This window comes from Rhincodon typus, chromosome 21 (genome assembly GCF_021869965.1).
Source record: "Rhincodon typus isolate 14 chromosome 21, sRhiTyp1.1, whole genome shotgun sequence".
In the NCBI taxonomy this organism is placed as follows: Eukaryota; Metazoa; Chordata; class Chondrichthyes; order Orectolobiformes; family Rhincodontidae; genus Rhincodon; species Rhincodon typus.
This window is the reverse complement of record NC_063352.1, coordinates 11,087,006-11,102,858: the sequence shown is the minus strand read 5'-3', so window position 1 is coordinate 11,102,858 and position 15,853 is coordinate 11,087,006. Positions and strand designations below refer to the sequence as shown.

The 15,853-nt window shown below is 42.6% G+C and overlaps 1 protein-coding gene across 1 annotated transcript in view; it reads right to left on the bottom strand.

The window, feature by feature from the left end:
* Nucleotides 1-761: 761 nt before the first annotated feature.
* naga (N-acetylgalactosaminidase, alpha) overlaps nucleotides 762-15,853 on the bottom strand; it is a 40,318-nt gene continuing 25,226 nt past the window's right edge. Inside the window, exons 6-9 of the mRNA XM_048609679.1 lie at nucleotides 13,833-13,927; nucleotides 10,501-10,662; nucleotides 8,161-8,358; nucleotides 762-1,329 (exon numbers count right to left, since the gene is read on the bottom strand). Of these exons, the coding sequence (XP_048465636.1) occupies nucleotides 1,060-1,329; nucleotides 8,161-8,358; nucleotides 10,501-10,662; nucleotides 13,833-13,927 (725 nt within the window). The 3' untranslated portion in view covers nucleotides 762-1,059. The remainder of the gene's footprint in view (nucleotides 1,330-8,160; nucleotides 8,359-10,500; nucleotides 10,663-13,832; nucleotides 13,928-15,853) is intronic.

Below are 15,853 nucleotides of genomic sequence, written 5' to 3'. Positions count from 1 at the left end.
CTGTACAGACGGGAATTCCAGGACCTGGCTAATTCAAGACAATTTTTCCTCCGTGATTTGGACATTTTTTTCTGGAGAAAAACATGTCAAAACCATTTTGTTTCAAGACTACCATATCTTTTTATGTGGCATATGGAACTCATTGCATGATTCCAGCAAAATAATATCATACAGCATCCAAGTATATTTGTGTCAACTTTGATAATGTTTACTTTTGTTGACTTACGAGGGAGTTGCACATGTACTAGTTATCTATTTGGTATAATTCACAAGTGACCAGCAAAGTTATGTAATCTTGCCATCCAGTAACTAAAGTGGGATTGGTATGTTTCTCTATCAATCACTAACACGACACGACATGCATAGAGTGGCATGAAACTCAGCTAGTACAGGGGAATCCCAACTTGGAGCATCTGCAGGCCCATGGCTCAAGGAAGGACTGTAATGGTTGACATTTTAACTGTATTTCTTTATTTTTCTACTTTTATGTTAAGATGACTGTAGCACTGAACTTTCTGACTTATTTATTTCTCTATTTCTGTAACTAAGATTTTGTACCTAAGATGGCGCAGTGTATGGTGACATTGTACACTTTTTTTTCATTGCAGTCTCGCACCCGTACTTGAGTACATGTGACAATAAAACCTAAATCTAAATGGAAATCTAAAAATCTACCTGACATTCTGGCGAATGTTAGATACCTAACCTATCAAGCTCGTTTTTATGAGAAACCTTGTGGGCGCATGATATTTCACTTTCCATAACTTCATTTCTGTTTCAGTTGTAAATCGATTAAGATTCACAACAGATTTCACTGACTTGTCACCTGGTATGCTGTAAGGTTTCAGAAAACAAGGAAACTTGGCACTTGAGAATCATGTCACATTAGAAATTCAATAAAAGTAGATTTGCTAAATATTGGCATATTCTGAAATGTTACCCACATGGATATAATATGTAATATTTTGGGGCAATATTGCCTATGTAAGAATTTCATCAAACTGAGCAACAAACCTTTTTTCTTTCCTCAAATTTATATCAGATTTACAAATATTAACATCAAAGCAGTTCGCATTTGGGTTGGATAAAGAACAAGGCAACTCCTGTGGGATTGACTTGGAAGTTGTGCATCTGATTTGAAGTAAGAGACGCAACAAGCTTTTTGGCAAAAACATCATAAATGTTGTAGCCAAGTGCACAATCCACTATGAAGAGAGCTGGCAGGCTCAGGGTGAAAGTCCGAACATTCCCATCACTCGCTGTGCAGAGGTAGGCCACAGCAAATTGTCCATCGGTCAAGTTCCGTTTCCAGACTTGAAAGTCCCAGTCCTACAAACAGGAGTAAAGAACAGAAATCAAACTTCACCCTAGTGAGGTATATCAGGCTAAATCAACATAACAAAAACAGACAGCCCCTCATTGCAGTCACACTGATGCTCTGCGAGGGGCTGTAAGGAATTGTTTTGATTACTGAACCTTTAGATGATAAATATCTTGATCTCATCAGGCCCAAGGGAGGAGGCATCCAACTCAAGGTAATTTCTCATGAGGAGGCAAGGAAAAAAAATATACTCCACACTTCTCAGCAGCAAGAGTGGCGAGGTCACTGTGTTTATTATCAGTGTCAGTGTCAACATAGTAGTGGGAGCACCAAATCGGAGAACTAAATACAGTGGCCAAAAGAAAAATTAGTTGGAATCCATTTGGAATATTTAAGTAAGAATCTCTGAGTCTGTCTGTTGAAATACTATTAGTTGCCAAGGCATGAAGGATTGGAATAGTCATTAAAATGGAAACGTCATTAAAAAATGTTAAGGTCTGCTCAGCATTGAACTGATTTTCTAAAATGGGGTATCTAGCACCAACATGTTCGAGATGATGCCTAGAGCAATCTCTGCATGCGTAAACAGCTTCTGGGATGCTGTGTTTCACTTCAGTCTGACTTCTAGCTTAGATTCAGTGCTTTATAGCAGGTGTAAAGACTGAATTGGTGTTGTTTTGCTATGACTGCTGCATCTCATCCAAATTAAACGTGGGTCTGACGCCGATAATAACCTTACTCACCTCAAATGAATGTCGTGGACCACTTTAAAGCAAGCATTGGACAGTAGATCAGTGTTGACTCCTTACACTTTTTGGAAGGATCCTACATGAAGTTGCTTCAATGGTAACCCTATTGCAGCAGAGGATGTTCACTGAAACCTTTTTTTGGGGTATGCAGTAGGTAACAAGTCAAAAACTATAATGAGCCAAGTTGAGGACTGATTTCAGGGAGTCTGTGATCAATATCTGGATTGACCTTTTTTAAAGTGGTGTGCAAAAGCAGCAAGGGTGATGTGAGGAAACACTCTTTCACACAGTGAATAGTTACAGTACTGAGTGCACTGCCTGGAAATGTGGTGGAGGCAGTGCACTTGAGTCATTCAAGAGGGCAGTGGATGTTGATTGAGTGAATAGAAAATGGTGTGCAGGGATAGGGGGAATAGACAGGAATTTGGCACTAGATGAGAGCCAGTGCAGGCAAGATGGGCCAAATGGCCTCTTTCTATGCCATAGGGACTCTTCTTTTTCTGGGTAGAGGTACCATTTCAGTTGTTGTTGTCGGTGTAATTTTGCACATTTCCCTATCCTCCCGTTTCCAGTTTGTTTTCCATATGGATATATACTGAAGCACAACTCTGGTTACCTTTGCAATCCTTTCACCTTGCAATGCCAGGTGCTCCTGGTCTATGTGAATAAGCAAACTGTTCTATAGCATAAATCTTGGTATCATCAGCAATGTTGCAAGGATCAGTGCAGGCTGTGAAATAATTCCTCAGAGGCTGGTATCCCATCACCAAGTCACCCTTTATTTACACATGGAGAGGCCTTGACACTGATTCAGCTTCCTGAGAGCCAGCTCTCAGAGTGAACAGAACCTCCTGTTTATATCTGTCAGACAGGGCTCCCTGATTAGGGCTGTTAATCTGGTCCGATCAGGGAACTCATTCTATGACATCCATCTGGCTGATCTTATTACAGTCATCACATCCCTCCCCCTCGGAGTCCAAGGACAGTTCAGCACTGGGTCAGGTTCCTTCAATTCTGCCTCCGATACGGGCAGCATGTAACACACAGTCGCTTGCCTCTTGCGCCTAGACCATCTCGGGAGAAATCCCTCCTCTTCAGGCGGCAACATCTCCTGGTGTTTCTGAGCTATCTTCAACACTTGATGGAGAAGGATAACCCGCAGGTTCTAAAACAGTCGGAAAGGCAGATGAGGAGCTGGGCACATTTTGCTTTCGCACTGTTTCTCGTGGTCCATGTGCTTGTTCAGGACTATCACACCTACCCGAACTTTATACCTCACATCGACCATGCCTCTTATCCATTCAGGACCATTTCTGTGGTTCCTACTCCAAACTTTATCCCCTGAAGTACGATGTCTCTCTCACTTAGCAGAGTCTGACATCCGGCACTGGCGTTCCTTATGCTGTTCCACCATTTCCCCCCCCAACCCTCACCATCCCCATCCAAACACCACCACCAAAGTCCAGGAACTTCAGGTTTAACCTGGTGTGGAGTCTCCTGGCCATTAGCAACTCTGCTGGAGCTATCCCTATAATTGTAGGAGGGATGGTCCTATAATTAAATAGGAACTGGGACAGTTTGTTATCTAGTGAAGCTGTAGGCTGTTTCTTTAAGCCTGCCTTCAAAAAGTTTGCACTGCTTTTTCTGCCAGACCATTAGATGATGGACAGTATGGAGTTGTCCTTGTATGATGAATATCATTTGACTTTAGGAAATACTCAAATTCCCTGCTGGTAAATGATGGCCCATTATCTGTGACCAACACTTCCAGGAATCCATGTATCGCAAAAAGATGCTCACAGTTTTTCTGTTGTTGTCCCTGTGTTTGACGTCCCCACGTTAGTAGGGGTTTGTGGTCCATTATTATTACATGCAGCTACTCAAAGTAGCTGCCGACAATGACAAAGAACATTGAACCCATGAAAGGACCTGCATAGTCGATGTGTATCTGAGCCCAGGGTTTACCTGGGCATTCCCACAAATATGGGGGAAAGCTGCTGGTGGTAGTTTTTGTCCTTGTTAGCACACTCTGCGCTGCCGCACCAACACAGCTATGTCTGCATCCAATCCTGGCCGCCAGACAAAACTTCTTGCCAACATCTTCATTTTGGAAAGTCCTGAATGACCCTGGTAGACTCCAGCTGTATCTGATGGTGACCTTTGCTCCCCTATAATAAAATGCCATCCTCTCCTGTGATCTGGTCTCTCTGGGTCCAAAAAGGTTTCAGTTCTGGTTGTGACAGCCCTTTGGTTTCCCCCATCACTAGCAGTTTCAGTTTTACAGGGACTGGATCTTTGTGTCCAAAGTCTGATATTTTCAGCTGTGACTGGAACTATGTCCAGAAAATTTAAAACCATCTCAGAGTCTTGCAGTGGTGGTACCACCGGGGGTCAGCAGGAGGCAGCTGAATGCATCCACATTTGCTGCCTGGCCTCCCAGATGGTGTTCCAGCTTGTAATTGTACGCACTTAGTGTTAAAACCCACCGCTGGATTCAGCCTGAAGCTATGGGCAGGTCTGCCTTGTCCTCTTTAAGTGGACTTAGCAGGGGTTTGTGGTCCATTATAAATTACAAAATTTACATCCATGAAGGTATGGGTGGAACCTCCTTATTCAAAAATGAACACCAAACCTTCCTTCTCTATCTGGGTATATTTACACCCTGCATTAGCCAAAGTCCTGGATGCATACCCTATTGGATGTTTCTCTCTATTGGGCCACATATGAGCTAATATTACCCCAATGCCAAACAGGGAGGCATCACATGTCAATACCAGATCTCACTTGGGATCATAGTGTGCCAACACCTTAGAGGATGATAACTGTTTTTTTCAGTTCCCTGAAAGCTATGGCTTGGCCATGTGACCATTTCCAAGGCTGACCCTTTTCCTAAGAGTTGATGCAAAGGTGCCAAGATGAAGGCCAGGTTATGAATCAACTTTCCGTAATAGTTCTCCAACCCAAGCAAAGCTCCGGCAGTGACATAGGAACCAGGGCAACTCGGTCATTGTCACTATCTTCCAATGGGTGTAATCTGGTCTTGTCAACTCTGAAGCCCAGGTAGGTCAACAGGGGTGCCTGGTACACACCTTTAGCCCTTCTACGGCATACAGCTGCCTGTGAAAACCGTCTGAGGACTATGTTCACATTCTCTAAGTGCTCTTTGTTGGTCTTCCCTGTTATTAGCACATCATCCAGATAAATGGCAACCTGGAGGAGACCTTGTAAAAGGTTCTCATCGTCCATTGAAAGAGGGCACAGGCTGACAATACCCCAAATGGCAGTTTTGTATACTGGTACAAAACCATATGATTATTAATTGTAGCATATATCTGGGAATCCTCATCTAATCACAATCTCAAATATGCCTGGCTAATGTCCTTCAGGAAGCTGGACATCCTGCCTGTCAGCATTTCATATAAATCTATGAAGGGATTGGGTATTTACCCAGCTGCAAAAGTGGTCTACCATTTGTTTGAAATCCCCAAAAAGGTGATCTGACCTGTCAGGCTTCACAATCAACTGGTGCTGCCCATTCTGCAAACTTTGTGATTCCTTCACTTTCCAGCCTCCCATAAGGCAATGGCACAGGAATTGCTTCCTGGTCAACATATAAAAGGTGGCCTTGGCTCCTTTGATAGTCCCTAGACCTTCCTGAAAAAAACTTCTAGGTATTTAATAAGGAGTTCAGTCAGGCAACCATTTTCAAAAAAAAAAAACAAAAATCAATAATGTTGATCCAATCGAGGCAAATCTTTCTCAACCAATTTCACCCCAAGCCTTTCATTACAATTAATGGTAACTGAACCAGCTGCTTCTCATAAGAGACCAGAACTAAAGTTATACCCTCGATCTGTAAAGGGTCCCTGGTATAGGTTCTCAGCCTCACTCAGGTCTTGCACAAATTTAAGGGTTGGAGTCCAGAATGACTTTTGTTAAAGACACTTCAGCGATTACTAAAACAGCCACGCAGCATTGACCTCTGTTAGAACCAGGACTCCCAAAACCTGTCCAGCTCATCCCCGCCTCCCTAACTTGTCCTTCCTCCCACCTCAAGCCCCACCCCCATCTCCTACCTACCAGCCTCATCCCTCCTCCTTGACTTGTCCATCCTCCCTGGACTGACCTATCCCCTTCCTAACTCCCCACCTACACTCACCTTTACTGGCTCCAACCCCACCTCTTTGACCTCTGTCTCCTCTCCACCTATCTTCTCCCTTATCCATCTTCTGTCTGCCTCCCCCTCTGTCCCTATTTATGTCAGAACCCCCTTCCCCAAGAAAGGTCTAGACCTGAAACATCAGCCTTCCTGCTCCTCTGATGCTGCTTGGCCTGCTGTGTTCATCCAGCTCTACACCTTGTTATCCCACCATTCAACTTGATGTTTATTTTGATTGGTTTGGATTTGGATGTTGCTAAGCAACATAACTGTTCCAAACCAGATGCAGGTGGACATTCCAGGGTGTGCACTCTCCTAGGCTGGTATCCAGGAGTTCAAGTTACTCAGTTTATGGAGTAGTGGAACTCTTGCCATCTCTAGTCCACATACTGGCAGCAACTACAATGGCTTCTTGGCCCATATCCCAAAGAAAAGTTTAATCATTTGGCCAAGGGATGACTTCATTTTGGGGTTTGGGTGTGGCTGACCTAGAAACCCTCTCTTCAGAAAATGTCCTGAGTGAGCCTCTGCAATTGCCTTCACTCAAGTAGTGTTCCCCAAGCTCAGTCAGACTGGCAAGGGTGTCCACTTCCAAACAATAAAGCCAGTTGTAGCACCTGTTTGAAGTCCAGTTGGCCTTCCACAAGTAAGCACTTTTGCATCATTACATCATTAATCCCACATACCAAACAGTCTCTCAGAATCTCATTAAGGATTAAACCAAAGTCACATGCCTCTGCCAGTCATCTTAACCTAGTCAAAAATACCAATACAGATTCCCATTTCTTGAATTGCTGAGTAAAACCAATAGCATCTCAGAATTACAGGAGTCTTTGGTCATAATATTCTATAACTAAATCCATCAACTTTTGAAAGGTTTTAGTATCTGGTGCCTCAGGAAACATTAGGCTCCTAATAAGCAAAAAGCTGCATGTCCACAAGCTTTCAGGAGAATTGCTTGTTGCTTTTCATCTGCTCCAATGTCATTTGCCCAGAAAAAATAATGCATTCTTTCCACATACTAGACCCAGGCTTCAATGGCAGGATTAGAGTCAAGCTTCCCAAATAAGGGCATGATGCCAAAAATGCTTACCCCAGCTCAAAGACAACAGCTGCAAGTGAATTTCTTTAGGAGTATGCTTTTCTCCCATTGCCACTGAAATAACTCCACATAGGTCAGTATCTCATTGCTAAGTCACCTTTTATTTATACATGAAGACTCCTTGACACTGATCCAGCTCTCAGAGTAACCAGAACTTCTTACACTCTTGTTTATATCTGTCAGCCAGGGATCCCTGATTGGGGCTGTTAACCTGGTCCAATCAGGCCACTCATATTCTACAAGGTCCACCTGAATGGCCTCATTACAATCACTACAGCACCTTTCTATAAAGGGATATTACTGATGAACACTGAGACCACTACTGACATCTAGTGGCTGCGCTACAAAATCAGCATAATTCACACCACATCTGCTGGGCTAACCTTCCAGCAAAGAATTTCTGGGCAATTTAGTATCAGAGTTTTAAACCTTTCTAAAAAATATATAATTCCTCTTTCCCACTGTATCCATCATTTAGTATCAGAGTTTTAAACCTTTCTAAAAGATATATAATTCCTCTTCCCCACTGTATCCATCATTTGCAAGTCATGGATAAACATAAGCTATCATAAGTAACATTATAACATTTTAATTGACCCAAACGTTCTAACATATTATAAATAACCCAGATAACATTATAAATGATGTAAAATTATGAGAGGATATCACTAGAACAAAGTTTTGAGAAGGTACAGATAACCGCATTTTTTTTTGAGATAGCTCAAAACAAGAAAAACTCCATTTTTTAAATTTTCACACATTTTTCCCCATTGTCCCCTTTCCCATTTGTATTCAATAGGGATGTATATTGAAACTTAGTTCTGGTTACCTTCTCAATCCTTTCACCTTGCAACCCCAGGTGGTCCTGGTCTATGTGAATAAGCAACCTGTTCTGCAGGAGAGTCTTGGCGTCATTGGAAATGGTGCGAAGATCATTGGACATAAAGAATGGAGCTGCCAGCATTGCCCAGAGAGCTAACTGTGATTTGGACTGGTCATGGTTCAGGCCAAAGTCACCGACAATCAACTGAAAACAATAAATGGTGCAAAAGATCATTTAGGTGCTTGTTAATCCCAGCCTCTAAATATTATATTTTGTCACATGAAAGGTGAATCTTTATCACCTTCCCCACCCCACAATTTTTACCCAAAACAATACGTCCAGCAGAAGGTAAGGGGCAAGAGATAACAAGGTGTAGAGCTGGATGAACACAGCAGGCCAAGCAGCATCAGAGGAGCAGGAAAGCTGACGTTTCATGTGACGTTTCCTGAGGGCGGGAACCCTGATGTGATATCCAGGATTAGTAACGTATCATGATTATTAGACAAAAGATATTTGCCCATTGTCTAAGCCAATAAATGCACCCCACAATGTAATATATAGACATCAGCTATCTCTGCTGTCGTGATTGTGGGTCTCAGAAGAGGTTGTGTGTATGGTAGGTTCTAGTTAGCCTAACGCTGACCATGTCAATCGTTGTAAAAGACCATTTGGCTCACCAACATCTTTTAGGGAAGGAAATCTGCCATCCCAGCAATGTAGTTGACAGCCCTCTAAAATCGTCTTAGCAAGCTAGCTGTTGGTAAGATTACCTTTTATTTAATATTCAGCTATTTACACTATGAAGCTTAGCACTATATTTATCTCTCTCCAAAGTCTGCTGTCATGTAAACTCTTACAATACTACTGATGTAGGCTGATTATTTACATACTTGAGTAGTAACCTTTTACTCCATACTATAAAGACATCTTGTTTTTTTAAAATCAGGACACTGCAATTTGGATACAATTCCTTCCTTAAATGCCACTTCCCAGTTCCTAGCTGGTGGAGCTCCCACACTGTGTGTGCAAATTGTGCCAACTGGATGGAGAAACCAAACGCAGCACTTCATAAGATAACAAGGTGCAGAGCTGGATGAACACAGCTGGCCAAGCAGCATCAGAGGAGCAGGAAAGCTGACGTTTCGGGCCTAGTCCCTTCTTCAGAAAATGCTCAGTAGTGCATCATATTTTCTCTTTCTCAATGAAAAATAAGGGATGGAGTGTGAGTGTGCTCTCTGCTGTGGACTAAAACTCATACTGTTTCAAAATGTGCATTGGTTGTACCATATCTGGATCATTCCACCATCCAGGGCCTGCAGCTGGCTGTAATATTCTCTGGTTGTCTCCAAACCAATTTATAATTGTTAGCACGGTATTCCACAAGTCATCAATATCTTCATAATTTCTCCAGAGATTACAGAATTCCCCAATCAGTGTGTAATTCACCTTTTCTGAAGAAGGGTCTAGGCCCAAAACGTCAGCTTTCCTGCTCCTCTGATGCTGCTTGGCCTGCTGTGTTCATCTAGCTCTACACCTTGTTATCTCAGATTCTCCAGCATCTGCAGTTCCTACTATCTCTGCAGCACTTCATAGGTTCGGAGAAGCCCCACTTTTTCTAAAAACCAAAAGAACTGGGAAGGGTCACCGGACCCGAAACGTTAACTCTGTTTTCTCCTCCACAGATGCTGCCAGACCTGCTGAGCTTTTCCAGCAACTTTGTTTTTGTTCCCCACTTTTTCTGGCTGGGTTACAAAAGTGGAGGGAAAGAAGCTGGACGTATTGTTTTGGGGAAAAGATATGGAGTGGGGAAGGTGATAAAGAAATTAAAAAAGGCTTTTGCTGAAGTGGGAGAGAGGTGAGAAGGAGAAAAAAAACCAGGGGGTGTGTTTTGGTAGTGGAGGATTGAGGTTGTATGGAAGAGAGGCAGGAGAATAGCTGAGAACTTTCACAGAATACATAATTTGATTCTCAAAACACAGGGAAGAATCAACTCAGAAAATGCCACATAAAGTCATAATAAATCAATCCCTTACCATTAATTGTGTGTGACGTTGCTTCACACCTAGACTGTTATAACACAACATATCGTCTGACTGAGTGAGAACACTAGTCACACAACAAATATTTTGTGTCTGCCACTGAATTTGTTCCTTCAATTGTACTAAAACAGTTTGCAAAATAATTATTTGTTTTGGACTGTGCATTCCTAAACTCTGTCCAATTTTTGTCTCGCTCTGTAGTGCATCATATTTTCTCTTTCTCAATGAAAAATAAGGGACGGAGTGTGAGTGTGCTCTCTGCTGTGGACTAAAACTCAAACTGTTTCAAAATGTGCATTGGTTGTACCATATCTGGATCATTCCACCGTCCAGGGCCTGCAGCTGGCTGTAATATTCTCTGGTTGTCTCCAAACCAATTTATAATTGTTAGCACAGTATTCCACGAGTCATCAATATCTTCATAATTTCTCCAGAGATTACAGAATTCCCCAATCAGTGTGTAATTCACCTAAAGGAATGGAGCATTGAAAGAAAATGTTTTGTATAATGACAGGTAGAGAAACAAAGCAATTCAGTACTCACCTTACAATCATAGCATCTTGCATTTATATAGCACCTTTAATATAGTGGTTATATTTATATTTGCTTCAAAAGAACAAGAGAGAGAGGTAGCGGGGCAAAATGTTTAGTGGGGAATACCCAGGATTAGGCAATTAAAGGCATGGCTGCCAAAGGAGGAGCAATTAAAAGTGAGGACGGGCAAGAGGCCAGAATTGGAACAGAGCACAGATCTCAGAGGGTTATAGAGACTAAGCAGGTTACAGAGATTAGCAAGGGGGTAAGGCCATGAAGGGATTTGAAAACAAAGATGAAAACTTTATACTCAAAGCTTTAACAGACTGGGAGTCAAAGTACGTCAGCAACCACTGGGGTAATGGTTGAATGGGAGAGTTGGGATACCATTACCAAAATTTTGGATGAATTCATGCAATATGTAGCTTTGACTTTCTATCATGGAGTCGGGAAGTTAGTTTCACCCTGAAGTTGCCTTACTAAATACTACACAACTATTCTTCACATTGATAGAAGCTGTTAAACTTAATGATGTGTCGAAGGTCCATTACTGGGAAAGCTTAAGACTGAGTGGTGAGAGGCAGTGCTGTATTAGTAATGTCTCTGGATTAGTAATCCGGGGCCCAAATATTCTTGGGCATGACTTTGAATCCTACCATGGCAGATGGTGGATGTTTGAATTAGAAGTTTAGAATTCAAAGCTAGGTTCAGATGGGATTTTACAACAATCTGCCATCCTTACCTGGTCTGGCCAACATGTGACTCCAGACCCACAGAAATCTGGTTGACTCTTAACTTACCTCTAAAATGGCACTAGCAAACCAATCAGATTAAGGGGCAAGAGATAACAAGGTGTAGAGCTGGATGAACACAGCAGGCCAAGCAGCATCAGAGGAGCAGGAAGGCTGACGTTTCGGGTCTAGCCCCTTCTTCAGAAATTAAGGGGCAATTAGGGATGGGACAATATAATGCCCACATCCCATGAATGAATGAAAAATTAAATAGAAGAAATGACTAAGGCCTCAATTATAAAGAGGTATTTTGGAGTGATCGTTAAAGAATGGGAGAGAGGGAACAAAATGAAGAAATTTAACTTATGTTAAAACATTGAAAATTAAGATTGTGATGGCCAAGATGGACTGGTTGATTGGTGAGAGGCTCAAACCAAACATTTCATAGAGGTCCAAACAATTTGACTTTAGCACGCTCAAGTATGAGAACTATTCATTTTTACATACTCATCTGAAACTGCTTATCATTGATGTGAAAATGATGGAAGTGATGATTTATCAAAGGAATACAAGCAAAATGCTGATGCTGGGGATCTGAAATAAAAACAAAATGCAGAAGGTGCTAAGGTTCCCATTAAAATCATCCTGGGGTTACACTCACCTGAAGATGACCTAGACTAGCCACATAAAAATTGTGGCTATGAGTACAGAAACTGAGACTTCTGCAGCGAGTAACTCACCTCGTGACTTCCTTAAAATCTGTCTACCATCTACAAGGCACAAGTCAGGAGTGTGACGGAATACTCCCCACTTGCCTGGATGGGTACAGCACCAACTACACTCAAGAGGCTTAACACCATCCAGGACAAAGCAGTCTACTTGAATAGTATCACACCCACCACCTTCAACCCTCACTTTCTTCACCACTGATACACAACGGCAGCAGTGTGGACCATCTAGAAGATGGACTACAACAACCTACAAAGCCTCCTTCAACAACACCTTCCAGATAAGACCCTCCACCTCCCAAAAGGACAAGGGCCGCAGATACATGGGAGCACCAGCACCTGCAAGTTCCCCCTCAAACCGCTCATCATCCTGACTTGGAAATATGTCACTGTTACTTCACTGTCGTTAGGTCAAAATCCTCCGTAATTGCTCTGTGGCTGTCTCCATACCCCAAGAACTGCAGCTCATCACCACCTTCTCCAAGGCAAATAGGGATGGACAATAAATGCTGACCCAGCTAATGAAGTCCACATTCCATAAATGATTTTTTAAAAAACTCTTCAGGTCTGCCCTCATTGCTGCTGAGAGAAATAGCAGTAACATTTCAGGACCAATAACTCTTCAAAGTTTGGTTCTGAAGAATAGTCAGATTGGACTTCAAGCCTTAAATCTATTTCCTCTCTCCACGGATGCTGCTGGACACATTAAGCTTCTTCTGCATTTTAGAATCATAGAAATACTAAAATGTGGAAGCAGGCCATTCAGCCCATTGAGTCCCCACCAACCCTCCAAAGAACATCCCACCCAGAACCTCCCTCCCTACCCTACCCTATGGCCATAGCCAATCCACCTAAGCTGCACATCTTTGGACTGTGGGAGGAAACCCACATGCAGAGAATGTGCAAACTTCACACTGACCATCACCTGAAGCTGGAATCAAACCCAGGTCTCTGGCGCTATCAGGCAGCAGTGCTAACCACTGGGCCACCATGCTGCCTGCCTTCTGATCACTGTAAGAAGCTGCACTTTCTCAGTGTGTCTGTGATTATTGCAGTTACTTAGAAAAGAAAGCCTTCCTCTCAGGCTCAAAAAGAGAGCGGCAGGGAAGGCAATGGTTTAGTGGTATTATCGCTGGACTGTTAATCCAGACAACATTCTGGGGACCCGGGTTTGAATCCTGCCACAGCAGATGGTAGAATTTGAATTCATTAAAATATCTGGGATTAAAAATCTAATGATAACTGTGAATCCATTGTCAATTGTCAGGAAAAACTCATCTGGTTCACTAATGCCCTTTAGGGAAGGAAACTGTCATCCTTAGCTGGTCTGGCCTACATGTGACTCCAGACCCACAGCAATGGAGTTGACTCTTAACTGCCCTCTGGGCAATTAGGGATGGGCAATAAATGCTGGCCTAGCCAGTGACACCCTCGTCCCATGAATGACTAAAGAATAAAGAAAAACCTCCCATGAAGACCTCTGCAGTCTCATGATATTGGTGAACTGCTGGCAAGTGAAAACAAGAAAATGTGCCAATCAACAACACTGGGCTGTATCGCCACCGTATCACAGGCACAAGCATGTAACAAAGTCACCACCTCGTTAAGATATTAACAGAGGGAAACAAAAGGCTTCTTTCTCCCACCTTGGGTGGTAGGCCAAATTCGTAAGCTGGCCAGCTACAAGAATATATGATTGGCCTTCCTGTAGCGTTGAGAGCATGGCTCATCTTTGGATAACCTAAGGAACAGAATATTGAAATGAGACCTGGAAAAATGAAACAGTCATCATCAAAATATTGGCATGTTTCAGAAGCAGAATATTCAATAGCATAATACAATTGAAAAGACTTACACAAGAATATTCCTATTGTGTTATAGGCAGCACTACTTAATAATCTTCAACTAACAATTTAGGAGGGACATTCGTCTTGGGTAAAGAAGAAAATTGTGAGTCAGAGAGTATAAAACAGCTTGGTGCTGCTTAATTTTTGCATTTCTGCTGAGAGTTCATATAAGGCTTTGGAACAGCAATTTCTCCCAATTATTGAAAACATAGCCATGAAATGAGTGTGAAGTTGGAATGTAGTCTCAATCTTTATTCATTTTATCTTTCTTTTTTTTGGAAACTGTTTAACAGACTGAGGTCCACATGTTGAATTTGGCAGCAAAAGACTTCCAAAGGATTTACAAAGGACGTATTGTGTATTAGCACAAACGTAATTTTCACCTTTCCTTCTGGCCATGTTCCTTGTCCAGAAGACAACACCCCAATGCAGAAGAGCACAGCTGTTTTTTTTTCTTTTTTTTTAAGTATGTGGAAATGTTAGCATACACAACCAAACACCTTTATTCCCATCAGCAAATCACCTCCAGTATTTTTCACCCATTAACCACCACCAAAAGCAAGCCCAACTCTTTTTGTTTTAGTATTCAGATATGCTTTTACAATTAACTGAATGATTTTTTTTCCATCATCAATCACCTGTGGTATTTTCTATCTATTAACCATCACCAGTAAATCGCCCAAGATTTCCAATTGATTAATTTGCATGCAAAGCCCATTGAGGGCAATTTAGACCACCAAAGATGAGGGAGAGATAGGGGGCTAAATCAAAATGGAGTCAGAAGGGGAGGTAAAGCACTGTCTTGTGAGTATTGGCGAGTACCCAGCTCATTTCTTTTTATATATGAACCCAATTCTTGATATTTTCTATGTCAATCTGCTCAGTGTTGTTATTATACACCTCTGGAGCTGGTGGGACTTGAACCTAAGCCTCCTGGCTAAAATGGAGGGAAACTACCCACCCCTTAGTGAATGCAGCTCTTTTCCTTCTTCTGAGTGCAGCTTCTTTTTCATATCCAGAAGTTTTATCACATACAACCAAACAACTTTCCCACCACCAAATTACTGTGACTTTTATTTTGTTGTTTTTCCGCTATTAACCACCACCAGTAATCACCAATGCAGGCAATTAGAAGTTTATGTGCAAAGCCCATTATTAACAAATCAAACCCTCAAAAGTGAAGGGGTGAGTTAGGGAGAGCAGCAAGAAGCTATTTCACACCCACCGACTCCCACAGCTACCTGGACTACACTTCCTCTCACCCACCTTCCTGCAAGAATGCCATCCCCTACTCCCAATTCCTCTGCCTCCGCCGCATCTGCTCCCAAGATGGGGCGTTCCACTCCCGAACATCCCAGATGTCCTCGTATTTCAAGGACCGCAACTTCCCCCCTTCGGTGGTCAAAAATATTCTCGACCGCATCTCTTGCGTTTCCCGCACCTCTGCCCTCACATCCCCTCCCCCCAACAAAAACAAAGACAGAATCCCTCTTGTCCTCACATATTACCCCATTAACCTCCGTATCCAATGTATCATTTTCTGCCACTTCTACCACTTACAATCCGACCCCACAACCAAAGATATATTTCCCTCCCCACCCCTATCTGTCTTTCATAGGGAACACTCTCTCTGCGACTCACTCGTCCACTCCACACTCCCCACTAGCCCCACCACCCCTGGCACCTTTCCCTGCAACCGCAGGAAGTGATACACATGCCCCTACACCTCCCTCCTCATCTCCATTCAAGGCACAAAACTAAACCTTTCACATCAACAGAGGTTCACCTGCACATCCGTGGTCTACTGTATCCACTGCTCC